Here is a 23445-nt window from a genome sequence, read left to right as displayed (position 1 = left end):
GGTACCCTCGTGCCAGGGAAGATATTCATGAGGCAATTTATCAGGTGAGCAGGACGATTGCCCACAGTCTAGAAAGTGCTTTCCCCAAATCAGGCAAACCACAAACTAAAGTATCAATTTTATTGTGTCAGAGGCATCACCATAATAAATTACACGAAAATTAAACCGTTACCACTTCCCATATGTACAAGTCAGAGACCCTGCCTACAACTAAAGGAGAGTAGCGTATTCTGCACCTGGGTAAGAGGGCTGCCTGCCCGCCCCCACATGCCCTCCCTCCACGAAGCTCAAACCATTCAGGCCGTGCCCCCCAAGCCAAGGTTCCCTGCTCAATTCTACCCCGAACGGTTTGGACACACAGGCGTTCGTACACTGTGGATTTGCATTTAATGGTTCCTCAATTAAATCCGGCATTAAAAGTCCACTTCTGTCAATAGGGAAAAGCAGCAATTTCATCAAGCAGGTGCCAACGGGAAGCTGGTGCCCAGCCTCACATCACGTACCAGGCCGCAATTCCGGCAGTGACTGCAATGCAGGCCGCCAACACCAGCTGGATGGTAGGTTGCTTCAACGCGGCCAAGGCGAGGTGGCAGGGGCAGGCAGGGTCCTTGGGGCCACCTGAGAAAGAAAAGAGGAAGAAAAGGACCGTGAGACACAGCACAGAGCTGATGAGGAACAAGGGAGAAGCCTGGGACCTACCGAGCTTCGTAGCGTAGTATGGGCACTTGCGCATGTCTCCTTTCCCATCGTGTGCTGGGAGGCCGCCATCTTGGGCTTCTTCTGTTAACAAAGCCCCAATCTTGTCCAGCTCCTCGAAGACCTGCGGGCAAAGTCCCCGGCTGCCGTGAACCACAGCAGCGGTTGCTACGGGTGCTCCAGCTCGCCTAGGCCCAACCCTTCTGGGCTGCTTCTCCCGTGCCTTGGGCCCAAGCCAGAAGGCGCTCCAATTACCAGTGAGGAGCTCCGCAGCTGTAACAGCTTTGGAGACCGGGTGGGCCGCTGGGACTGGCCTCTGCAGCAGAAAGCCTTGCTTTGCCGCTTGGAGGGAAGCTGCAGGCTTGCCCCTGAGGGGGGGTCAGAGCAGGAGGCAGGCAGCAACCTGAGGCCGCAGAACTGTTGCTGGGCCTGTGAGCCTTGCTGCGAGAGATGTGCCTCACTTTGGGCCTGCACATAAACCTGAGGCTGGCCCTGCTGGCTGGTTGGGCCCTTACGGATGTGAGCCGAGGAGGAAGAAATGGGTCCCACTCAAGAGAGCAATTTCAGGCGCCCAAAAGGCCGGCCTCGCAGGGTTTGGAAAGGGAAGGACCTGGCCCACCCAGCCCCAGAAGGATGGAACTGGGCAGGGGCTGCTGCAGCCAGCCCCCTTAAACCCAGCAGCCGCCCACCTGCATGTTGAATTCAAAAGCTTTGTTGGCCTCCTTGACGATCCTCTCCTTGGTTTCCTTGGACACCTCCAGAGCATTGAGCCGGGCTCGGTAGAACTGCTTGAACTGCTGTGGGTTGGAAATGTTTTCAAACGTGTAGAAGTTGATCCCCTCGCCAGTGCTTGGCAGCTTCAGTGCTCGCTGGGCCACCTTCTTCAGCACCTGACCCCCAGAAAGGTCCCCCATGTAGCGGGTGTAAGCATGAGCCACCAGAAGCTCCGGCTCATGCTGTCCAACATGATGGATGCGGTCCACGTAATGCTGAGTGGCTTCTGAACACTGGATCTTCTCCTCCCAGCCTTCCCCATACAAATACTCCAGGTCTCTAGCCAAGGCTTCCTTCCGGTGCAGCTCCGAAGGGAAGTACAGAGGGGTAAAGCTTGGCTGGTCTTTGTTGTGCTCCATCTCTTCCTCCAGCGCGGAGTATGTGAAGTAAAGGGCCACGGTGCCCAGCTGCAACAGAACAAAGGAGCCATGAGGCTCCCGATCCACCCAGCTCCTCTTTCCCCTACCCGCCCCCTGGGAAGCAGTTTCTGTCCACTTATCCCAGGGCAGCAACGTGAACAAGCTGTTTTGTATTAAGCCAGTCTGATGGATTGCGGTGCCCAAGGCTCCCGTGCTCTCCTGAGCCAACGCGTCCGAGAACAGCAACATCCCTCTGCTTCAGCGAAAGAAAGAACAAACACCTCCAGGTTTGATCCGTCTAGGACGGAAGGAGGTTTCGTTTTTGGTGCTTTGTAAGTCCAAGAAACGACACAAATCCAGTGAAGAAAAAAGATCTCCTGAGAGAAGAAGGAAGCTAGGGAGGGGGGACTCCGGAAAAACCCACCATCTTGTGCCACAGACAGGGCTGTTCCTCTCCAGAGACGGGTTTGTCGAACAACACGGGTTAACTGGTCTCCTCCCTCCCACCCGGAACCAAGAGGCCCAAGAACGGGACAAAGCAGGACGTACCTTGAAGAGCTCCCTCTTGATGCGGCCTTTCAGGAAATCTTTGACGAACTGGGTATTCTCGGCACGGTCGTGCGCCTCCTTGGTCCCTTCTTTCAGCAGCTCAGACAAGTCTGTGGGGCTGTGGAGAGACCGCGGTGGGGGCAGGGAAAGAGGCAGGCGGCTTCAGCTCAGATCCTCGACAGGCCGCAGGCCAGGCGCTCGCCTCTGGGGAGAGGAAGCTTTGGGCCGGAAAGGTCTTTTGCACCCGAGCCCTGCCAGGCAAGCTCGCTCCCGGAGAGCGGAGCGGGCAGGACCAAAGAGACTGCGCAGCACCGACTGCAGCCCGGCCTTGGCAGCCCCAGGGAGCGCCAACCCCTGCGTGAAGCCGGCCTCCCCTGCAGGGGCCGGAGTCCGGGGCCGCGGCGGGCGCGTCCGCCCTCTGAGGGCGCTTCAGCCTCTCAGCCACCGCCGGCCCCGCTGCAGCAGCAGGACGCTCACCTGGTGGTCTCCCCCTCCTCCTCCTCCTCTTCCTCCCCCTCCTCCTCTTCCTCCTCCTCCTCCCGCTCGTAGGAAGGGCTCTCGGGCGCGTCCGCTCCCTCGGCTGCCTCAGACAACATCCTGCCTCGCCTGGTGGGCTGGGTCCGGTTCAGCTCCGACGTCCTGCTCGGAGAGAGCCAAACCAGCCATCTGGCACCGCCGGGACTCCCGCGGGCCGCGCCTCAGGCAGGGCTCGAGGAACGCGGGCGAGTCCGGCCGCCCGGGCCGGGGCCGGGGCGCCGCGCAATTCAGCGCCTCCGCTGAGGGCGCTGGGAGCCGCGGCGGCCGAGCCACCGGGCCCAGGAGCAGCCGGAGGGCCGCCCGGGGGCGCAGGCAGAAAGCCCTTCGCCCTCGCGGCGCCCCCCGGCCGAAAGGCCGCGAAGAGAAGGGCGCGGGGGGGGGCCGGGAGGGAGAGGGGAGGAGCGGAGCGGGCCCGGCCGCCCCCCGAGCGCCGCCGTCGGCCCGTTACCTGCCAGCCGCCCCGCTGCTCCGCGGCCCTTCAGGTCGGCTCCCGCGAACGCAGGGAGCGCGGCTCCGCCCGGCCGGCTCCGCCCCCCTCTGTCACGCGGACAAAGCGCGCGGGACACGCAGGAGCCGTGCTCCGCCTATCAGCGCCGCGGGCGTCGCCGCGCCCCCTGCCGGAGGCGAAGCGCAGCTCCCTCGCTCGGCGGCCCCGCGGGGAAGGAGCCCGGTAGGGCCGCGTGCGCGTGCGCGTCACGCCAGTCGGCAACCCGTGGCAGGCGCCGCGCGCTGCAGCAGACCCCCGCCGGGCCCGCTCCGGGCTGTCCTCCCGTGGCGGCGCGCAGCCGATAGGGGGCGGGCGCCGGGACGGCGGTCCCGCGGAAGCCCGTCCCGCTCGGCGCGGGTCCCGGCGCCGCGTCGCTTCCCCCTCGAGGGAGCCGGGCGACGGGCCGGCGGCGGTCGCGGTCTTCGCGGCGACGGGCTGGGCCCGGGGCCCTGCGCGGCCCCGGCTGCCTCGGCGCCCACATCGCCTCCGAGCTCGGCGGTGCGGGACGCCGGTGGCGGGGCCGCGGCGGCGAGGGCGGGCCTGGGGGCCGCCCTGCGGGGCCTGCCCTGTAGCGGACGTGGGAGCGTCGCGGCGAGCGCGGGAGGCGGCCCGGGCGCGGAGGGGATCCCGGGGATGGCGGTGGGGCGGCTTGTGCCGCAGAACGGCCGGGTGCAGGCGCACGAGCGTCCGGAGCCGCCCTTCGGGCAGAGCCTAACCCTGACCTGACCCTGACGGCAGCGGGGCCTCGCCGCCTCCTTCAAGAGAGCCGGTCGCTTCCTTCCTGAGCAGCAGGGTGGCCTTTCGGCGAAGAGGAACCCTCCCTGGCTTAGCGTGTCTCATGAGCAGGGTCCCTCCCGGTCTGTCCAACAGAAAGCTGCTGGAAAGGGATGCGGGACCCTGGCCTGCGTTCAGAGGGCTCACAGAGATCATTGTCTCGGTGACAAAACAGATCAGTTAGACCGGAAGGGGCCAGATCAGATGTCAGCGTGCAGCTGCTGAGCTGTTTCGCAGGGGCTGCAATACTGGCTGGCACGGAAGGTGGGGGGGAGAGAGCTGCCGGGCCCTTGGCAGCCCTAAGTTGGCTCCTTGCTCAAGGTCTGTGGTTTCCTGCGCCAGAGCCAGACTGTTCCCTGGTTCCCAGGCCGGTGTGCGCTCTTCCCTCTGTTTACCCACTTGGTTGCTGCCCCTTTTACTTGGTTAGCCGTCCAGACCGGCTCTCGGCCGATCGGTGGCATTACTCTGGCCCTTGGCTGTCCAACCCGGGGACAAAGCCGTGCCCGCAGTCCTGGGTTTCCCACTGGCAGAAAATGACCAAAGTTTGAACCCTGGAACCTGTAAGGAAATGGAGCCTCTCAGCAGGGTCTCTTTCATTTGACCAGGACTTGAACATCATATCCTTTGTTGCAGATCCTTCTAGGAAGCTGTGCCTCCTAGCAGGTACAGCTAAAAAATCGCCAAATGAAGGTGAATTCTGTAAGGCCAAACCCATGTCTGCTTCCTGTTCAGGGGAAACACGCAGACTTGGCAAAGCAGCTGGTCTCGAACTATGTGGTGTACGGCAGTCTGGAGAATGTGCAGAAGCTGACAAGTGGGCAGCTGGAGGTGCCACATTTTGATGGTAAAGGCGAGGTGGAGAAGTACTTCTGGGCCATTGGCGTGCCTGTGACCAGCCTGAGGCTCTCTTCTTACTTTGAAAACTTCCTCACTATCTTCCGACCTCGGAAAGCCCCAGGTGGAGAAGACCACAAACTGGGTAAAGGTGGCTTTTCCAGTGCCTATGCTGCTTAAGCTCACACCCCGGGTTTGTTTATTAAGTGAAATTAAAAACACCCATTAAAGCTGGGCATAAAGAACAGGAATATAAAGAAGAGCAAGAGCATCCTGGTTTCAACAAACCAGTTTCACCATAGCTGATTGTGATGCATGGCAGCTCATGCCTATTTCAAATTAAAATAGACATGGAAGAAATACCAGTATGGTCATTAAACAAGCCCCCCCCCCCCCCCGCGAAGATTCTGTGACATCCACTCACGGGTGATTTTCCACCTCCCCCACCCCAGTCTTGGCTCTAATCCCTGCGTTTTGCTGGATCTCGTGATCCTTCCTTTTCCTTCTTTCCTGCGCAGCTATTCCCATGGGAGAGGTGCCCTTGGATGGCACGGCAGTGGCTGACCTTGGGCTGGTGTTTGTTCAACTGACAGAGCCAGAAAAATTCACTGGGAAGGAGATTGGCTTGAGCACCTGCAAACTCACTGTAGTGGAATATACAGTTCTGATAGCAAGGTGCACCAGGAAGGCTGTGAGAGATGCCCAGGTGAGCCACATCCTTTGACCACCTTCCTACGATAGGGGAGGTCTTCAGGTGCGTATAGCAACTGATCTTTCAAGCCAGATGGCCCATGGATGGCTTCAGAAACAATGCAGTCCAGGATTCTTCAGACAGCCTTTGTGCATCTATACGTTAAATAGTGTCCTGACCACTTGGGCCAGCATACATGCATTTTCTGGCCCCAGAGTAGCACAAGCAACATGTTTTGCAGCCAGCTCATTTCCTGGCTACTCTTAATGGCATTTCTCTTTCCGCAGATGTCACCTGAATCATACGAGAAACTGGACTTCCCTGGTAGCCAAGAGCTAGCTCACATGTTCCATTTCTACCACACGGGCCCAGCTCGAGATACTGCCTTAACCTTGACCTCAACCCAATGGCCCAGACATTTGAAGAGTGGATGGCAGATCATAAAGCAGCTTTTAAGGACCTGTAACAGAAGGAGGGTACGGCCCACTCATGACATCTGCACTCTCTTGAATAAACAGAATTGCTCTGATTGTCCTGATGCTGCTGGTAGCAGTTGCTGGGGGAGGGTGGGGGGTGGAGGAGTTTGTGGACAAGCCTCTTCTTTTGGAAACAAGGCCCAGCAGTTCCAGCCACCCAGCCTTTAGGTGCCCACAAAGCCTAGAGTTGTTAGAAATGCAAGTTTAGCACTTAATCACAGGTACCCCTGCTGATGTTCAACTGTTGTACTGATACATAAACAGTGGGGGGGGGGGAGGATTTGAACCTGTGGGTCGGTTGAAACCTGCAGAAAAGCCACCCAGTAGCTGCTGGCCAGTTGTTCTCTCCATTCTCATAATGTGTAGCACTCAGAAGCCCCATTTTGAAACAAGGTCAGTGCTACATCCTCAGCACAAGCTGTTTTGAGCAGTGAAGGTGTAAAACTAGTAACCTGTTCCCAGTTCTCAACCTGCCGAAGTTCTAACCTGTCAGCCAAAGCCACCTCTTTTTAACCACATCCAGAACAGACTTGGATGGAATCTTGACTTCAGGCACTAAGAGACTTGAAAGATAAAATTTCCCTTCCCACCTACAAAAAGCGCTTGTATTCCTCCATTTCTTCCCTCCCAACTGCACCAAGTTTTGAAAGGCAGAAGCAGACAGATGATTCAGATTATCTTTATAACGTAAATTCATTATTTACACCAGATCATCCTGCCAGCCAGTTCACTTGGGAGGCAACCTGCATATGGTAGCCGTGTAAGCTGAGAGCTATGGCGCTGGCAGATGCAAGAGGGTTGGGGAGGATGGGATGGTGGTCATTCATATGCTCAGTTGGAGTGGCCAGATGCTCCTATGTTCTACAGGCTCAACTGCTATATAAGTGGTTTTCTTCAAGTACCTGTTTTTCTGCTCTCACTTGTAACAACTCTTTTCTCAGGCCTGGGATAAAACACAATGTACACAGAACCAGAGTGATTTCTCACATCACCCTTATTTCCAGAAGCATCACAGATAACAAGAACACAAGAGTCTGTTTTGTCACATTTGTGGGCTTCTGGATGCAGACTTGGAAGACTGCACACACACAACATCAGTTTTGTTGCTCGCAACAGTGACAGTACTTGATAAGCCACAGTTAGAACTTTGCTAGCATTTCAGTCCCTTTGCTAGGTTTAAAACCAAGGGGGTGAGCATGTCAGGTAAGATTTCTAACCCAGGGATGTGCTGAAGAAAAAAACTTGACTCCTCTACAGCCTGTTTGTAACGGTGGGTCCTTGGCTGATACAGCTATTATCTGCAGTGGGACAACCCTTCTCACCATCCCCACCCCAGGCCGAAGCACTCGATTCTGGAGCAAAGCACCACAGCGTTATTGTAGAGGTGCCTTCCCCTTCTCTGTTCTTCTGGAGTATGGGACCAAGTGTGATCTTGGGAGCTCTCTGGGGAACTTGTTCAAACCTCAGGATAGGACTCTGCATTCGGCGAAAGGTACACTTTATTTCTGCTCTTCAGGTCTCCCCCCCAGCAGTCTGCCTCTGTCCAGAAGAGAAGCAAGTCCAGGAAGCCCAAGAACCTTCCACGGTTCTTATGGCTGACAATTCTGCAGTCTAACATCTAGAGGCAGTGGCCTCCTTCCTTCAAGGTAACCCTCAGGCTATGCACCTTCAAGATGTGTCTGTCCTGGGTTCCAAAATCTCCAGCATCACACCTTCCAGACTGCTGCTTCCCAGTCATCTAGTTTTCAGCAGAACGCTTTCCTAGGACCAAAAGAAAAAGGGTAGTCTATGACCCATACAAAGACTGTGAGAAAGAGCTAGGTAACAGAACAGCCTCTCAATAGCCAAGCCAGGGCTGTAGTCCCCCCAGCCCCTGAAAGCTGCTTTTCAGGCTCCAGATCTGCTGCAATGTTTGGGGGAAGCTTCCAGATGCAAGAACTGAGGAACGTTTAATTAAATGTAAGGTCTTCTGCAATTATACCAGGAGTCTTTAGTGTAACGCTGAGGGATGGAAACTGCCGCTATTAACACCAGTTCCTCTGGTCCTTATATTTGTTTTCATGCGCAGCTGCTGCCCTATGAGTGCTGGGAACTCCTGGGAGTAAGGTGAAGCAGCCTGAGGGGTACAAGAAAGGTCCAAGCGGCAACCCGCATTTAACAGAAGGGTTTAAGTTGCAAGGTTTCTATTCACAGATTTCCAGTCACCAGCAAGGAACACGTCAGCTCCAGAGAGGTTTCCCTACAGCTTCATCCACCCCCACTAATGTTTCTGAAAACAGCAAACACAGAGACCTGTGCATGGAAAGACCACAAGGGGCTTCCTACCTCTGGTGCAGCTAATCAGAAGCTAAACATTTTCTTAAGTTTAGCTAGGAATCCCTCTGTGCCGTCCCCTGCCTCAGGCCTCTCCTCGCCTGCCCCTGTTCTAGTCGTGCCCCTGCCACCTAGACACAAACAGCAGAGAGCTGGGTCAATATGCATTGTGGGAAGTACCACTGTCCGCCTCAGGTCATTTCCCAGCCTCTCGGGGTGGGGGAGATGAAGCTGAGAAGGTGCTGTTTCCCCTTCTTCAGACTGTCTTTGCCCGGGGTGTGAGGAAGGGTCAAATGACAGGGAAATGGGACACACTCCTTTCATTTCAATTTTTCTTTGAACTTCCTCCACTGATGGAAAGTGCCTGCAGGAATAATTCTGGGCTTTTTGGGCTCCTCCCTTTCTCCTAGATTGCCCCTTGCACTGTGTGGCGTGGTGTGTTGTTGCTGACACTTCCTGCACACAGCAACTATTTTGGCCTCCTCGTTACAGTTTTATTTCTATCACTTATCCATTAGTCTTTCACTGAACTGTAACAGATCCACATATGGCATGCATTCTAATGCCAATCAGTGGTATAGAGAACATTACTATATTAAAGGAAAGTGCCCCCCTCCACTGCTGGACTTGCTAAATTCCTCCGGATGTATCGGTGAGCAAAAGTCTCGGGCCCTGAATCTGTGGAAAGGATAAAAGGCACTCGTGAATCAGAGGTCAAGGAATGGCCTTTCCACCAACTGAAAGCATCCTTTGGGTCACTACAGGGCATGGAAATCGCTACAAGAGGGCCAAAAAATGCTCTCAATTGGGGGATTTGTTCCGCCTGCTGAACCATCAGCCAGCCGCGCTGCTACCTTGAGTGTTGCACTTATTCAGCTTCAGGGGTCAGTAGTGTTCAGTGCATTGTACAAGCCCAGAAAATTGAGTAAAGCACAGATAAACGAATCATGGTTAACCGTATCAGGCAAACACAAACAACAGCAGCCCTTTCCTGCCTAAGGGAAAATGCTGACACCACCTCAAGCACAGCAGTCTGGCGCCTTATTCCTAATGAATTATTTGACTGAATCGAAGGCTGTCCTTCGCAGAAGTCTGCTCCCTGCTGTGTAACGCACACAATCCCACTGCAGTCCACATTGTTCAAGGCCATTGTTCACATCACCAAATAGAGCCAACAGTTGCCAAAACATGCCCTGCCAGCCCCAAAGTGCAGCCAAAATCTGCCAGCTCCGCAGCCTCACCGGTCGTCGTGTTGGCAATGCCATTCACAGTCCCTTCCACATCAGTTTCATCTTCGGCATAGCTCAGCATCAAGGCTCGCTGGCGATCAGTCAGCCTCCTGAGGAGGGGAAGAAGGAGGTGTAATAGGGCAGGTCAGTAGAAGAGTCTGGAGAAAAGCCAGGGTCTCTTGCTTTCACAGACTTCTCGCAAAAGGAGCAGGCTGACGCAAAAGGGGATTCTGTCGGGATCATCAGACTCGTGAGCTGCAACCCCAGGAAGGTGGCTCCCCTCAAAGGCTCCTTTTCATGCCACCCAATTAACTCTTCTAACCTGTTCCTCCAAAATGCCCAGACTTCTCGCTTACTTGGGAACTTTGATCTTGATGTGAATGTAGTGGTCTCCATAACCATAACTGTTAACTCTGGGAATGCCCTTCCCACTCATTCGAATCTTCTGGTCAGCCTGAACACCAGGGGGGATCTGGAAAGCACAAGAAGAACGCATTGGATTAAACCATTTCTGGACAGCTGTTTTTCACTCATGGGAGGACAATGCTCCTGTACTCATACTGTATCTGATAAATATGAGAACCAGCCGCCATTACTAAAACACTTATGGGGAGTAAACACTTTAAGACAGTGGGGCTGACTTCATACACCAGGCTGTGAAAGTTAGACCGTCTTGGGAAGGAGAGATGCAGAACATCACAGAAAATGCCCATTTTCTCATGAAGCAAAAGGAGCACAACCTGAAAGCACCAACGGAGCAGCAAAGCTTCTGTTGCAGAACAGAAGTGCAAATCTGATCCTTTCCATGCAAAAACACAGAACTAGCCCTTCCACAGAAAAGATCTACGGCCTTCCACGCAAAAGGGTAACATCCCCTTCATGTTTCCTTGCATCGCTAAACCTGAGCGGCCAAAGCAGCAGCCATTTCTGTACTTCTGCTTTTGTGGCAAGGAACGTACCATAACGCTGATCGTCTCATACAGGCCTGGCGACCTCGCTGTACCTCCCAGAACAGCCTGTGCTATGGAGACACAGAGGTCCGAGTGGATATCTGCACCATCCCTCCGGAACACAGAGCTCTTCTGGACCTGGAAGTAGGCAGGGGGGATAGTTCAAGGGCACAGCAAGTACCGGGCATGATATGGCAAAGCTGCAGGTAAATACGCACCCTGAAGGTAATGAAAATTTCTTTCCTTCCGACAGGCATTCGCACGGTCTGCCCGTCCTCCACACCTAAAGCCAAAGCAAAGGCACGGTTACCTTCACCCAGCACCTCACTTTCTCCTCCCCTCTCGTGGCAGCTGGGCTTGGGAGGCCGAGCACACTTGGATCGTGTTCCTAATGTTCAGAGCGCCCAGCTCTGACTTCTGCAAGGGCCGGTTTTCCTCACCGCTCTCTCACCACAGAAGAGCGGTTGCTGTTCTTCCTTAGGAGCAGCTGGTACGTACACACCTGCTGGAACTGGGACCATCACAGTCTTTTTCTGTTTGGTTTGGCCAGAGCCACGACACATCACGCACGGGTTAGTTACAACCGAGCCTCGCCCACCACACCTCCGACACGTTGAACGCATGACGAAAGGGCCCGTGTTGATCGTCTCCTATCCAAAAGAAGACACAAGGGAAGGTGAAGCGTTGGGCAATTTCTCCTCCATGATGGAAACTGGACCCCCAGCCAGCACACGGTGTCAAGCTCTAGGACCATCTAGAGCAAGGAACAGGCTATCTTCCTCTAAAGTGCAGAGTGCCCAGTCGGTCCCTGCACCAAAGCTTTGTGGCCTTGCTCACACATTTCCACCTGCCCTGCTGTTGCACTTACTGTGCCGGTCCCGTTGCAATAGGAGCAATGCACTACTTTGGTGCCCGGTTCATGCCCTCTGCCATCACAGCGCTGGCACGTGTCGTTGATCTGCACCACAATCTCCTTGTTGACGCCCTTTGCAGCCTGGGTGAATGTCAGGTCCATTAGGTACTACAAAGGAGAAAGAAACAGCCCACTCAGAGATTGGAGCTCACAGTTCTGAGCCATCATTTTGCATACCGTGAAGAACAGCAAGGGAGAGTGGAAACATGTCTAGATTGAGAAAAAGCGCTGTCGCATCCTTCAGAAAATTAATTATCTGTAAAACCAGTGAGAGAGCCCTTTTGGTGCAGTGATTAAGGCACCAGGCTAGAACCAGGAGGCTGTGAGTTCTAGTCCCGCCGCAGGCATGAAAGCTGGCTGGGTGACTTTGGGCCACTCCCTCTCTCTTAGCCCTAAGAAGGAGGCAATGGCAAAACACTTCCAAAAAACCTTGCCAAGGAAACTGCAGGGACCAGTCCAGGCAGTCACCAGGAGTCAACACTAACTTGAAGGTACCAAAACAAACAAAAAAAGTCCAACATAATACAATCAAATTTGCTAACTGTAATGAATCAAAAATCAAATTTGTAATCAACTTCTTCACATTATTTTCTCTCAGAAGCCTACCTTTGTTAACAGATTTCTGTATCATTGTTTCCCCCTTAAAACCTAAATACTGAAAAGGATAACTACTGAATTTGTATAAAAATAATTTCCAATTTAGCCATGAAGTTGAGCAAAATCACTGTAATTGTAAGTGCATTTTTAATTGTTCCATTTAAACCAACACAGCAAAACCTCAATCTGAGTAGTCATTCAGAAGAGAATTTATTTGTTACTTCTGAAAAACTGGTAAATCCTAAAGGTACATCATTAGCATATTTATGCCATTACGATTCCCAAGTGTGTTTAAACACAAAATCTTTAGGGTTAGGGTTTTTCTCCCAGGCCTTGGGCACGATCACCTATAAACTGCATCAAAAGTTCACACAGCAGAGATATTAAATGGGCATATCATGACATGCCTGTCACTGTCCACACCACTGCACTCTGGACCTGCTTCCGAGTGATCTTCAAGGGCAGCCCCAGGTACAGTGCATTGCAACAATCCAGATGTGAGGTGACCAAAGCATGAGACTGTTTTAAGGGCTCCTGGTTAGATTTGGGCACAACTGGCACATTAAATGAATTTGTGTGAAGGCCTTCTTGGCCACAGCTGCCATTGGCTCCTCAAGCAGGAGCTGTGGATCCAACAAGACATCCAAGTTGGACATTGGTTCCAAAAAGAGAGGGGCAACCACATTCAGTTCTAAGAGTGGAACATCTCTAGACCTGGGTGGTTCAAAACCGCACAGCCATCTGGGAACCTAAGCCTATTCTTCCCCACCCAGACTCACACAGCCTCCAGAGACTGGCACAAGACCTGACAGCATCACCTGGCTGGCCTAGAGTTGAGATATACAAACAGCATTCTTGCGTAGATGTAAACAGGCGGAGTGAAAGCCCTGAGGCACCCTACACACCAGGGGTCTCTGTTAGAATTCACTTTCACACACATTTCATCTTTACCTCCTGAGGTTGGTCAAAGACAGCACTGAAGTCCCCAAAAGGGGAATGTGAAAACTCCCCAAAGATCTTCCTGAACAGCTCCTCAGGATCAATAGTTGGGCCACTCTGCCTATACTGCTGCCTGGAACCTGCCGAGCCAAAGCCAAAGTCCGCTGTCCCGTAGGTATCATATTGTTTCCGTTTTACTTCATCTCCCAAGACCTGTCAATGACACAAGATCTTAGTCATCCAGGGGACACTGCTTTGAGAGCGCCTCAATTCCAAAAGCCAAGGAGGGTGAAATGCAGAGAACAAGCATGCTACCTCATAGGCCTCAGCCAGTTGAGAAAACTTCTCCTTTGCTTTAGGATCGTCCTTATTGGTGTCAGGATGATACTTTTTGGCAAGCTAAGCAAACAAACAAAAAACACAAAAGTAAAAATTGTGGACAAGAGACTCATTCTGATTCCTGCCTTTATGTGGTGGGAATTCTTCCAATGAATTTTAAATCTACTGTGTTGCATTTAAACTACAGATAGCAGATGAAAATTTTAAAAAGCATAACATCACTTAGCATTAACAGTTACTTTTTTTTAATAAAACCATTGTGATTCAAAGAAAAGTTATTCCAAAAGCCACCAGTTCAAAGCAAGTCCATTGATACTTTCTGTAAAATATTTATTCCAACTATTTAAAATAGTTTTTAACTTTTTTCTTCCCCTATCTTCAAAATTAGATCAGACAAGTCACATTAACCAAACACAATATGACCTAATTTCTTAAGTACCCTTCAATTACTCTTCAGCAAATTTATTTGCTTACAACAGCAAAGCAATAATTAAACTGATCATCAGTTCTTGATGGCTTGTTTTTTTTGCTCACATATATTTTATAGACAAGAAAAAAGAATTTAACTATTTCTTTTCCTCACTCCAATCTACCACAGATCATAATCATAGGCATTCAGCTCCACACATTTTTGTAGCGCAGTTCAGAACCCTTAGAAATAATTATCTTGATGAAGCCGAGAGAAACAAAGAAGGGTTTAAAGAGAGGGGATAAATATAAACAGCCTTCATCAGCATCAGTAGTAGGAGAACATAAGAGCAGCCTTGCTGGATCAGACCACAGCTCTACCTATGCTGGTAGTTTGCCCCACAAGCAGCCAGCAAGGTGCTCTGGGGATTGTGTCCACCCGCAAGGCCAGCGCCATCCTTTTCCTTGGGCCCTGCAGCAAATGCCTCCGATACTGGGAATCCCACACAGCCATCAGCAGTGGCCATGGGTAGCATTTATCTCCAGCCTGCTTTAAAAGCTCCCCAAAGGCTTTTCGCTTCTTGGTCCTCACCTTTCTATTATGTATAGCTAGTATCACACCCCTACAGTGGTATAACACAATCCAAAGATTTATCAATGGAGGGAAAAAACAAGATTAAAAGAGGTGCTAGATTAATTTGGATTTCTCCGGTGAGAAAGAGTGTGGGATGACCTAAACAGCTGCCTCCAACTCTAGAAATCTAGGCTGTCTTGCCGCCAAGCACTGACCACCTCAGTTAGATCACATTCTCAAGATGATCTTCATTGTCAATGTGAGATTCCAAATAGAAGGATTGGATTGTGAGATTCTGCTTTTGCATACACATTTCAAAATGAAATGTTAAAAAAAAACCTCTCTGGTAATATTAGAATAATGCAAAAAATCTCTGTCATAATGGGAGGTTGCTGGCTTTTACTTTACCAATCCTTTACTTTAGATATAAGACTGCACGGAATAAACAGAAATATAAAGGTACTTAAAACAGAGTTTAATCAATTACTATCCAGGATGCACCGTGGCAGGATTGAGAAGGCATTTGGCACAGTGCTCTCTCTAGCTCTAAGGCTGGAGAGGAAAAAGACTCCTATGCGAGCTTGTTATCTGAACGTACCACAGGCAAGTCATCATCCCCGCGTTTCTTTTGCTTTCTTTAACCTCCCCAGCCAGACTGCCGGTCTCCTCTCCCCCCCCCCCCCAGCCTAAAGGCGGATCCCCAGCTCTCCCGCTGCACCGCCCTTTAAAGCGCGATCTGGCACTTGCGGGAGGACACGAGGCGCCCCGTTACGCAGGCCCCCCTCGCGTGCGCGCGCGGCCTCCCCGCGGAGGGCCACGGTCTGCGCGGCGGCGTGCCTGGTAATAGGCCTTCTTGATCTCCTTGTGGCTGGCGTTCCGAGGCACTCCCAGGATCTGGTAGTAATCCTCTTGGCTGCAGGCCGGGAAGCTGGTGTGGAACGCGGCGGCCCAGACGAGCGGGAGCGGCCTGATCCCTGGCAAAAGGACGGAGGGTCAGGACGGCCTGCCGGCTCGAGGGGAGCGCAGGGGCTCGACCTCCGCGACGCGCCCCGGATTCCCGGCCCGCTCCGCTCCGCCCGCCCCCCGGGCACCGGCCCGCCCGCCCCGCGGCCCGTGCGTGGCCCAGGCCGAAGCACAGAAGCCGGCAGGGCCCGGGGCCTCCCCTTCTCTCCAGGGCCGGAGCGTCGCCTTGCCAGGCGACCCAGCAAGGGGGGCCGCGCTCTGCCCGCCCTCGGAGGCGCTCTTGTCTCTCCCGGGGGCTCCCCGGACCTCTCACCGATGCGGTTTCCGATCCGCGGCGCCAGGGCCAGGCGAGATGCGATGGGGGCGGCGGGGCCCACGCTCCGCCAGCGGGCCAGGCGCAACGCCACCGCCAGCCGCCGCGGCCCCCCGCCGCCCGCTCGGCAGCTCCCGGCAGCGGTTGCCGCTTCCGCCAGCCAGCGCGAGACGCACCCCGCCGCCATCTTGGGTCGCTCAGCCGCACTGCGCCTGCGCACCTCAGGCCGGCAAGCCGGGAGCCCGAGTGCGCAAGCGCGGGCCCGTGGTGGGGGAGGGAGGGCCCAGCCGACCTTTCCCAGCGGTCAACCCCGCCGCCTCGCCGCTCCGGCGTGCTTCTGGGTCCTAGTGCCCGCCCCGCTCTCGCTCAAGAAACGCGGGGGTGGGCTTCGCTGTGTGCGAGGATCTCGAGCACGTCTGTATTCGGGTACGCCTTGGGTCCAGCTGGGAGCCGCCGGCTAGGCATCCCCAAGCAGACAGCGCTCGCCGAACGCACGGGGCGCACTCCCACGGTGCCGAGCCAGGCGCTGGCCGAGCCCAGAGGATCGCGTTAAGATTTCCCGCTCCCCGCGGCATCACTCGTCGGCGCCCTTCAGAGTGGGGGGCAGGGAAAGCACCTTCGCCCGCCGCCCCCGGAGAGGGGCGCCGCTCTTGGTGGGGGGCTGGGCCGACGGAAGCAGACGCGGAGACCGGGACCCCGGCCGCTGCTGCCCCCTCCTTAAGCTCGGTCGGAGAGATCCGGAGCGCCGCCGGTCCAAGGAAGGACATGGGCGAGACCGGGGGCCGGACAGGCTCGCGGCCGCCCTCCTCCCGGGGACAGGTGGGCGTTTCTCCCCTCCTTCGAGCCCGTCTCCCGCGAGGGCCGGGGAAAGCCCGGTCCTCGAGCTGGTGCTCGTAACCGAACATGCCGGAGGGCAGCGCCTCTTCTGGCCCTCTGTCTGGTGGAGCAGAAGTGGCGTCCCGGGGCAGGTGGAGACGCCCCCCCTCCTTGCTGTTCCTTCACTGCACTTGCATTGATGTGTAGGTGGCCTGGCTGGCACAGCTGCCAACTCTTTGAGGACTAGAAGCTTTGCCAGCTAGATGTTAGCCCTGCATCGGGGCGGGAAGCTGCTGAGGCTGGCGCTTCTCCCATTCTCTCTCTCCCCAAAGGGCTGCCTGAACGGAAGCACCCACATTTGGCTTGCCGGCCCTGCCAGCATTCAGAAGAGTGGCTAGTCCTGCCTGCAGTTAGAAGGAGGCGCTGGTTTAGGGTGCTGTGATCAATACTCATGTTTATGAGGCACCTTCGTTATTCATTTATTTGCTCCCCGGTTTTGAATACCTTAACCAGGAAGTTAAGGTATTTCCCCAGGCAAATTTCACGGAATCCTCCAGCAGATCCCTATCGATGCCTTTCTAGTTTGCATCCATCAGCAGTGCCAAGAAGGGGTGGCATTCCCAGGCTTACACTCCCATCCAATAGGTTGCAAGCATGGGACGTCACTGCCGGCTTCCCCAAAGCTTCTCCACTGCACAAGTGCCTGAATTACGCCAAGCTGCGGTGTCCTAATGGGCACGAGGCTACATTTACCACAGTCTACCTGCCCAGGGTTTTTAAAGTTTCCTCCATGTCATCCAGCAGGGCTATCAAGGTCTTCCTCTGCATCTCCCAGAATCCAAGGGCAGTGCAGAGGACTATTCTAAACTGGTTGCTGTATTTCTTATTTATTTTATTCTTATTACATACATGGCCTGTTTTTCAGTCCAGTTTGGCCCCGAAGTGGCATTTTAAAATGCATGAAAAACAAAAGCAGCTTCTGAGCTGGCGTTATCTCTGGCACAGTAGGACTTTCAGCATTGGTCTGCTTACTGGCGTTAAAGGTAATTCATCTTTATTTTTCCTTTTGCACAAGATACAGAAGAGCCTCAGCAATACCACATCACTGCAGGGAGCAGGAAAATCAAAAACAGCCGGAATCAGAACTGTCCAAGGGACCTGTGGAAAGGCACCGATGCAGTATTGAAGTAAACGGGAGCCATCGCTTCTAGCTGATTGGAGTAACCCAAGGAGTTCCTTACTGCTGGCACGGAATGGGACAGCTGAAGCGAATTCTTCTGCGGCCTCGGTTGACCCGTATCGTTTTTGTTCCGTTAGGGCTGTCACCGGGGAGCATAACGGTTCTTTGCCCAGTGCAAACGTGCTGGTGAAAGAAGGAGCTTTTGGAAGCCTGACTCTCCAGCTGCTTCGGGGACCAGGGCGAGGGGGTGGCCTCAGTTGCGGGGGGCGGGGCCCCGCCGGAAGGCTTGAAGGGCATTATTTTGATACACAATTTTATATTCTATATATACACAATTTTATATTTTATATATATACAGTATATATGCTTCACATAATGTTTAACCATACCTGTAACAGTGCACTCTATTTTATTTCTAAAGGGTTAACTTGCTTTTGCTTTGTAAAGAGCACTGGTTTCTTCTTCCCCCCCCCCCATCTCTTTGCTGTATGCCCGATTGTCTTCGAATAAGCAATTAGCTGAGTACAAGTTGTTTGTTTTACCAAGCTTTTGCAACAGTTGTGGGGCCCTACATTCCAGAAAAGATAAGAAAAATCTTGTATGCCATTCCCTTGGTAACCAGAAGAAAAAGTTACATTTAAGTTTACCTTCCTAAGAACCACCTTTCACTTGCTCAGACCGTCCCAAAAATCCCTTGTATGGGTATGAGGGGATGTACTATCTGATTACAGATTTAAATGTCTATAAAGCCTCTGATGTTTGTTTTGTGAGGTGTGATTCCATCAACATCTCTTCTGAATGTGTTGATTGGGGTCACCCAGCTGTGTCTTGATCAAAATACATCTGTTATCTTAAAGAAGCCTCGTCTCAAGTCTTTTTATTTGGCTTTATTGAGACTTGGGAAATAAAAGGTGCCATACAGGCTGAAGGACCAGGCTGGGGACGGACCTAGCGAGGTGGTCGCTGGGTCGGCCGCGAGTGCGGCGCTTTAAACGCGGCACCTCCGGGCTGCGGGGCTCCCTTTTCCGCAGGGAGGGCGAAGCGCCCCGTCCCGGCTGTGGAACTCTCTCCGCTCCAGCCAATGAGAAGGCGCCTGGAACCTCCGGCTGCACGGGATTGGCCTCTCGGTGGGCCGAAGGGCCAATGAAGTAGCCCGCTGGGGGCCAGTGGCGGCGTCCCGGAACGGACCCACCAATCGGCCGGCCGCTGCTCTGGAGGGAAAACCGAATAAAAGGGGGCAGCGGAGGAAGGAACCCGGAAGAGAGGGTGGGGGCCTCTGGGGCCCCTCTTCTGCGGTTCTCGCGCGCCGAAGCCGCCGGGAGGGAGCGCCGGGCGCGATCCCGCCGGGAGCCCCCGCGGCTGTGGCGCCTGCGCGCGGAACCCCCCCCGCCCCAGTAAAGTGTCACTTCTGCCTGGTCTCCGTCGGGGCGAGCTGGGGCCTCCAGCCCCGACTCGCTTGGCCGGCCTCGCCCACAGGGAGGGGCCCTCCGCGCAGGCTGGCGGGGGAGCCGGCGTCCGAGGCGCGCCGGGGCGCGGGCGGCCCCTCCCCCGAGAATTCTGGGGCCCGCGGGGCGGGGCCAGGGGCGGGGCCTCCGCGGACTCGGAGTCCGGGCGCGGCGGCGGCGGCAGCATGAGCCGGTTCAGGGCGTCCAAGTTCCGGCACGCCGAGGCCAAAGTGGCCCGCAAGGAGGTGGGTGGCGGCCGCGGGGGAGCGCGGCGGCGCGGGCCCGCTCCCTTGTGGGCCGCCGCACCTGCCTGCCTGCTGCGGCGGCGGGTCCTCGAGCGGGAGCCGTGCCCCGTTCGGCTCGGCCCCGTCGGGGCGCGGCGGCCGGCGCCGGAGAAAGCCCTCGGCGCCCCCCCAGACGGGCCCCCGAGGGAGGGCTGCGCTTCCGGAGCGCCGCTCGGCGGGCAGGGCTGCGCCGCGCGCGCTCGCGTGGGCGCCCCGCGGAGATGCGCTCCCGCCGCTCCCCGGGAGAGCTGGCGCCACCTCGGCCGCCCGGGGCCGCTCGGGCTGAACCTCCTGGCTGAGAGCGAGGCGGGCCGGTGGTCCGCCGGGACTGGGTCGCGCCGCCGCTCCGGGAGGAGCCGGTGCGTTCGCTGCTCCGGCGGGCCTCGGCTGAGCCGGAGGGGGGGCGCTGGCGGGCCCCGCGGCCGCCGGAAGGTGTCCGGCAACGCCTCGAGGCGCTCGCGGGCGTCCTGGACACGCGTTCCGCGGAGGGCGCGGCCCCGGTTCTGGCGGGGTCGAGGGAGCAGAGCGCGGTTGGCCCGAGCCGGCAGGTGTCTCGCCCGCCGCTGGCGCCGCCGCAGAAATTGGAGCTGCCGGCGAGGCCGCGGCGGAGGCGGCCGGGAAGCTTCGAGTCCGCGCAGCAGCCGGGGGCGCGCCGGGCATCATTCCGGCTACGGGAGGGCCGCGCTGCCGGAAAAAGCTCCGAGCGAGCCCCTCTCTCAGCGGTCCAGCCTGTGGCCCGCTGAGCTCCCTGTTGGAGATGGCGGCGAGAAGCCCTGTTTGCGCACACAACTCCGTTTGGTTATTTCCGACAAAACGGTTTGCTCTCAAGAGTCCTCAAATGGCGCAGTGCCACCTCTGGGCCACCTGGGACGAGGCCGGCGCCTAGCGAAGATCCGAGGGGCTGATATACTTAACTCTTCCGTGCAGCCCTTCAGAGCCGAGTGCCCCCTTGTTTTCAGTTTGACCCGGAGGGGACAAGACTTCAGCTTTGCTTCGGCTTCCCCGGGCTGGCAGCTTTTCCTTCCATGCAAGCCAGCCTCAGTCTCCCTGGGAAAGGGCTTGTAGGGTGCTTCAGGGAGGGACCTTTGCAGCGGAGGGAGAAAACAACGCAACAAATGGGGATTGTGTGGCCTTTTCCCCCTATATGTTGTGGGCAAGGGGAGGGGTGTCAATCAATCACCCCAGCTGAGTCGGGCAGCCTTACCCATCTTATACAGTAAAATAAAATCTTGACCCGGTGGTCTGGGATGGGGCCGAAGGAGCAAAGCCGGGGGGGGGACCGCAGCTCACAGTCGCGGCCCTCAAGGGGCCATTAGCACAAGAGCAGTTCCGGCTGGAGGGAGGACGGGGGGGGGGTTCCCTACTGCAAGGGGAGATGCTCTCGGCTGTTGGCTCTTGGGAAGCGGCTGCAGCCGGTCAGGAGGCTTTTCCTCTACCGTTTGGCCAACTCCAGCCAGAACTGCCTTCTTCTCACCCTCAGGCCCCCCCAGCTCTGCTTGCTCAGGGCCAGGATTCCCCAGCTCCCTGCTGGTTCCTGACCCAGGATAATGTAGTTCTGTGGAGGCCTCCCCTCCCCTCCCCTCCCCTCCCCTCAGCTCACTCTCCTCTCCCTGCGGCAGGCCTGGATTGGAGATATCCGAGGCAGTGGCCCAGTTGCTTCAGGGAACCACATCAAGGCCAACTGCCGCTGGATTGCATTCAACACAGACTTGGCAGGTAAGATGGTGCACGGCCCAGCCCTGCTAATCAGCATGGGGCACGTTTCTATGGTTGCACTTTGACCTGGCAAGGAGTTTGCAAAAATCCCAAAGTCCAACTGTGTCCCCGTTGAGGGTGGGAACACGGGTTGGGTGCCCCTGAAGCTGGCCACAGCCTGGCTGCTGGGGAGGCTCCAAGGCAGGTGGACAGTCTTCCCTTCTGCCTTCCCCTCCAAGTTTGGCTTGGCTTCTGCACCCCCTCCTCACTGGGCGGCTCCCTCCTGACTTGATTTTCCATCAAGCGTCTCCTGTTGGTTGGCCCCCTGCAGCTAAGAAGGGCTGAGGGGCCTCCCAGTGGCCTTAGGGTTGGAATTTGCAAAGTGGCACATCAGGGGTGGGCTGATTTGGGTGGGAGCAGGCAGGAGAACCCCACTCCCCCCAAGGGTTTTGCTGCCTCCAGTCCTTGTTGTACAGGGAGACCTGGCTGCAGCGTCCACTTTGGGTCAGGTCCAAGAGTGGCCAGTTTCAGAAGCCAGCACACACCTGTCCAGGCTCAGGGCAGCTCTGAGTGGTAGGACAGCCAGGGACAGACTTCCATTCCTTTCGCCTGGCGGGAGGGTTGCTCAGGGGCTGCCCAGACAGCTGGCATCATAGGTTTTGTTTCTGCTCTTGCCAGGCGTGCTTGGCGCTGTGCCTCTGGAGACCCCAGAGGGGATCAAGAGGGTTGTATCTCATCTGCGTTGCCATTCAGGTGAGCTACAGAAGCTGTGGGGGGTGGGGAGTGGCCTTTTTGGGAAACGGGCTAGAAATCCCAAGGGCTGTTCTCCTGCGCAGAGAAATGAAAGGGTTAGTACTTAGCTGAGAAAAAGACTTTTTAGAGGAAGAGAGAACCGCACGAGCTGCTTTCAGTTCTGCTGGCAGGTTGCTTAAAACAAGCATGCCTCTGTTGCAATTGCTCCTTGAGCAGCTGCTGAAAGGAAGGGTGACGCTCAGAATGCGGCTCTGCCCACCCCGCCGCCACAACGGCCTTGTCCTACTTTTGGCAGACTCTGAACCGGCAGGCAAGACTCCCCCAGCCCCAGTTGCGCTGAGCCTCCGTGGCTGAGCTTGCTTGCAGATAGATGGGGGGCGGGGATTGAACTTCCCTGTCCCGAGGGTGCATAGTGGGGGTATTGTGGGAAGGAGCAGCAGCCGTTTCCAGGCCTGGAGGGCCTTTCTGAGTCAGCTGAGCGGCGCCTGCATCTGGTTCTGCTAAGTGCCCAGCCAGGCGGCAAGTCAGGGTCATTGCACCCCACCACCATGGGCCCAGCACTATTGGCTGTCAGCTCAGCTCCCAGCCTCTGGAAGCTGTAATCCGGCAGCCGCACTTCCTTCCTTCCTTCCTGCCCGGTCCTCTCCCTTGGAGGTGGAGGAAGAAGCACCCGGATGTTGGCTGGCCTTGATGTAGCAGAAGCATCGCCTGGTTGGTCACAAAGCCAGAAGCTGCCCCCCCCCCACTTCCTGAGAGGCCTCTTTGCTCTGGTGGCTTTGCAGCCCAAAGTCTCTGTCGCACTGCAGCCCGGGGGAAGCAGGAGAAGCCCTTGGATGGCCGTCCTTGCTTCCACCCCCATGGAACCCAGAGGATGATGTGGGGTGCCCAAGCCTCCGAGGGCCACAGCTTCTTCAGCACGTAGACCCACTCGTGGAAGCAAGGGGGGGCTAAATCCTCCCCACATGTGGGAAAGCACTTGGGGGGCCAGGGCAGGAAAGGTAGCTGCTGAATAGCCGGTGCCTGGAGCATGATGGGCACGTGCATAGATCGGCAGGGGGGCTTGGAACATGCCTCCTCCTGCCTTGTGGGGTCACCATTGTTAGGGGCTTGCGGAAGTGGGAAATTGCACAGAGAACCAAATGCCTCCCTGAGGATCATTGCCGCACCAGACTCTTCCCCCCCAACCCCCCCATGGGACAATAAGGCAGTTTCATCCCGCTGGGTGGAGCAGGGAGGGTCAGTTGGCACCAGACTGACTGGCCACAGAGGAAGGACTGTGGGGGGGGGGGCAGCTGGCTGGCAATGGCTGCTAAAGGAGGGAGCTTTGCACAGGAACAGAGGAAGGGGGCCTCCTTCTCTTTTGCTTGGGATGATTAAAGAGGCCTGGGGCGGTTCTCTTCTTCAAACCCAGTTGGTTCTGCAGCTGCAGCAGGAAACGCAACTTTCAGATGTGATAGGGCTGCGTCTGCTGGCATTTGCAGAGGCCTCAGGCTCCCTCCGTCCAGCCTGAACCCGGGAGCTCCCAGCTGGAGAATCAAGGGCACGGCGCCACAGCGA

At 55.9% G+C, this 23445-nt stretch overlaps 4 protein-coding genes across 6 annotated transcripts in view; 2 read left to right on the top strand and 2 right to left on the bottom strand.

The window, feature by feature from the left end:
- Window positions 1-106: 106 nt before the first annotated feature.
- Window positions 107-3514, bottom strand: HMOX2 (heme oxygenase 2). 2 transcript variants are annotated; one of them, XM_088147839.1, is made up of 6 exons: window positions 3364-3514; window positions 2856-3017; window positions 2379-2496; window positions 1386-1877; window positions 700-820; window positions 107-618 (listed from the first exon to the last, which is right to left on the bottom strand). In XM_088147839.1, exons 2-6 carry the CDS (start codon window positions 2972-2974, stop codon window positions 491-493), a joined length of 978 nt encoding a protein of 325 aa, XP_088003965.1. In that variant the 5' UTR covers window positions 2975-3017; window positions 3364-3514; the 3' UTR covers window positions 107-490. The 2 variants fall into 2 exon arrangements, with proteins under 2 accessions (XP_088003965.1, XP_007435974.2); XM_007435912.4 differs by lacking the exon at window positions 3364-3514 and having other exon boundaries at window positions 2856-3337.
- Window positions 3515-3594: 80 nt separating this feature from the next.
- On the top strand, window positions 3595-6238 carry NMRAL1 (NmrA like redox sensor 1). Its single transcript, XM_007445510.4, is given in 4 exon segments — window positions 3595-5155; window positions 5529-5716; window positions 5989-6094; window positions 6097-6238. Coding segments are annotated over 4 exon segments (660 nt in total). The 5' UTR covers window positions 3595-4860; the 3' UTR covers window positions 6168-6238.
- A 602-nt stretch (window positions 6239-6840) lies between these two features.
- DNAJA3 (DnaJ heat shock protein family (Hsp40) member A3) lies at window positions 6841-16044 on the bottom strand. 2 transcript variants are annotated; one of them, XM_088147837.1, is made up of 12 exons: window positions 15716-16044; window positions 15277-15413; window positions 13434-13517; window positions 13131-13331; window positions 11538-11690; window positions 11172-11319; window positions 10888-10952; window positions 10679-10807; window positions 10076-10191; window positions 9732-9829; window positions 8503-8621; window positions 6841-7938 (listed from the first exon to the last, which is right to left on the bottom strand). In XM_088147837.1, exons 1-11 carry the CDS (start codon window positions 15900-15902, stop codon window positions 8518-8520), a joined length of 1422 nt encoding a protein of 473 aa, XP_088003963.1. In that variant the 5' UTR covers window positions 15903-16044; the 3' UTR covers window positions 6841-7938; window positions 8503-8517. The 2 variants fall into 2 exon arrangements, with proteins under 2 accessions (XP_088003963.1, XP_088003964.1); XM_088147838.1 differs by lacking the exon at window positions 8503-8621.
- Window positions 16045-19243: 3199 nt separating this feature from the next.
- The window catches only part of CORO7 (coronin 7), a 40233-nt gene continuing 36031 nt past the window's right edge, over window positions 19244-23445 (top strand). The window contains exons 1-3 of the mRNA XM_088147759.1: window positions 19244-19401; window positions 21060-21156; window positions 21814-21888. Coding sequence (XP_088003885.1) covers window positions 19342-19401; window positions 21060-21156; window positions 21814-21888 — 232 coding nt within the window. The 5' untranslated portion in view covers window positions 19244-19341. The remainder of the gene's footprint in view (window positions 19402-21059; window positions 21157-21813; window positions 21889-23445) is intronic.

Source organism: Python bivittatus, unplaced genomic scaffold, assembly GCF_059951505.1.
Source record: "Python bivittatus isolate LINGU-HERP-01145 unplaced genomic scaffold, Pbiv_v1 ctg000560_np1212, whole genome shotgun sequence".
NCBI lineage: Eukaryota > Metazoa > Chordata > Lepidosauria > Squamata > Pythonidae > Python > Python bivittatus.
The sequence above is the reverse complement of the archived record's forward strand: the minus strand, read 5'-3'. Positions and strand labels throughout refer to the sequence as shown.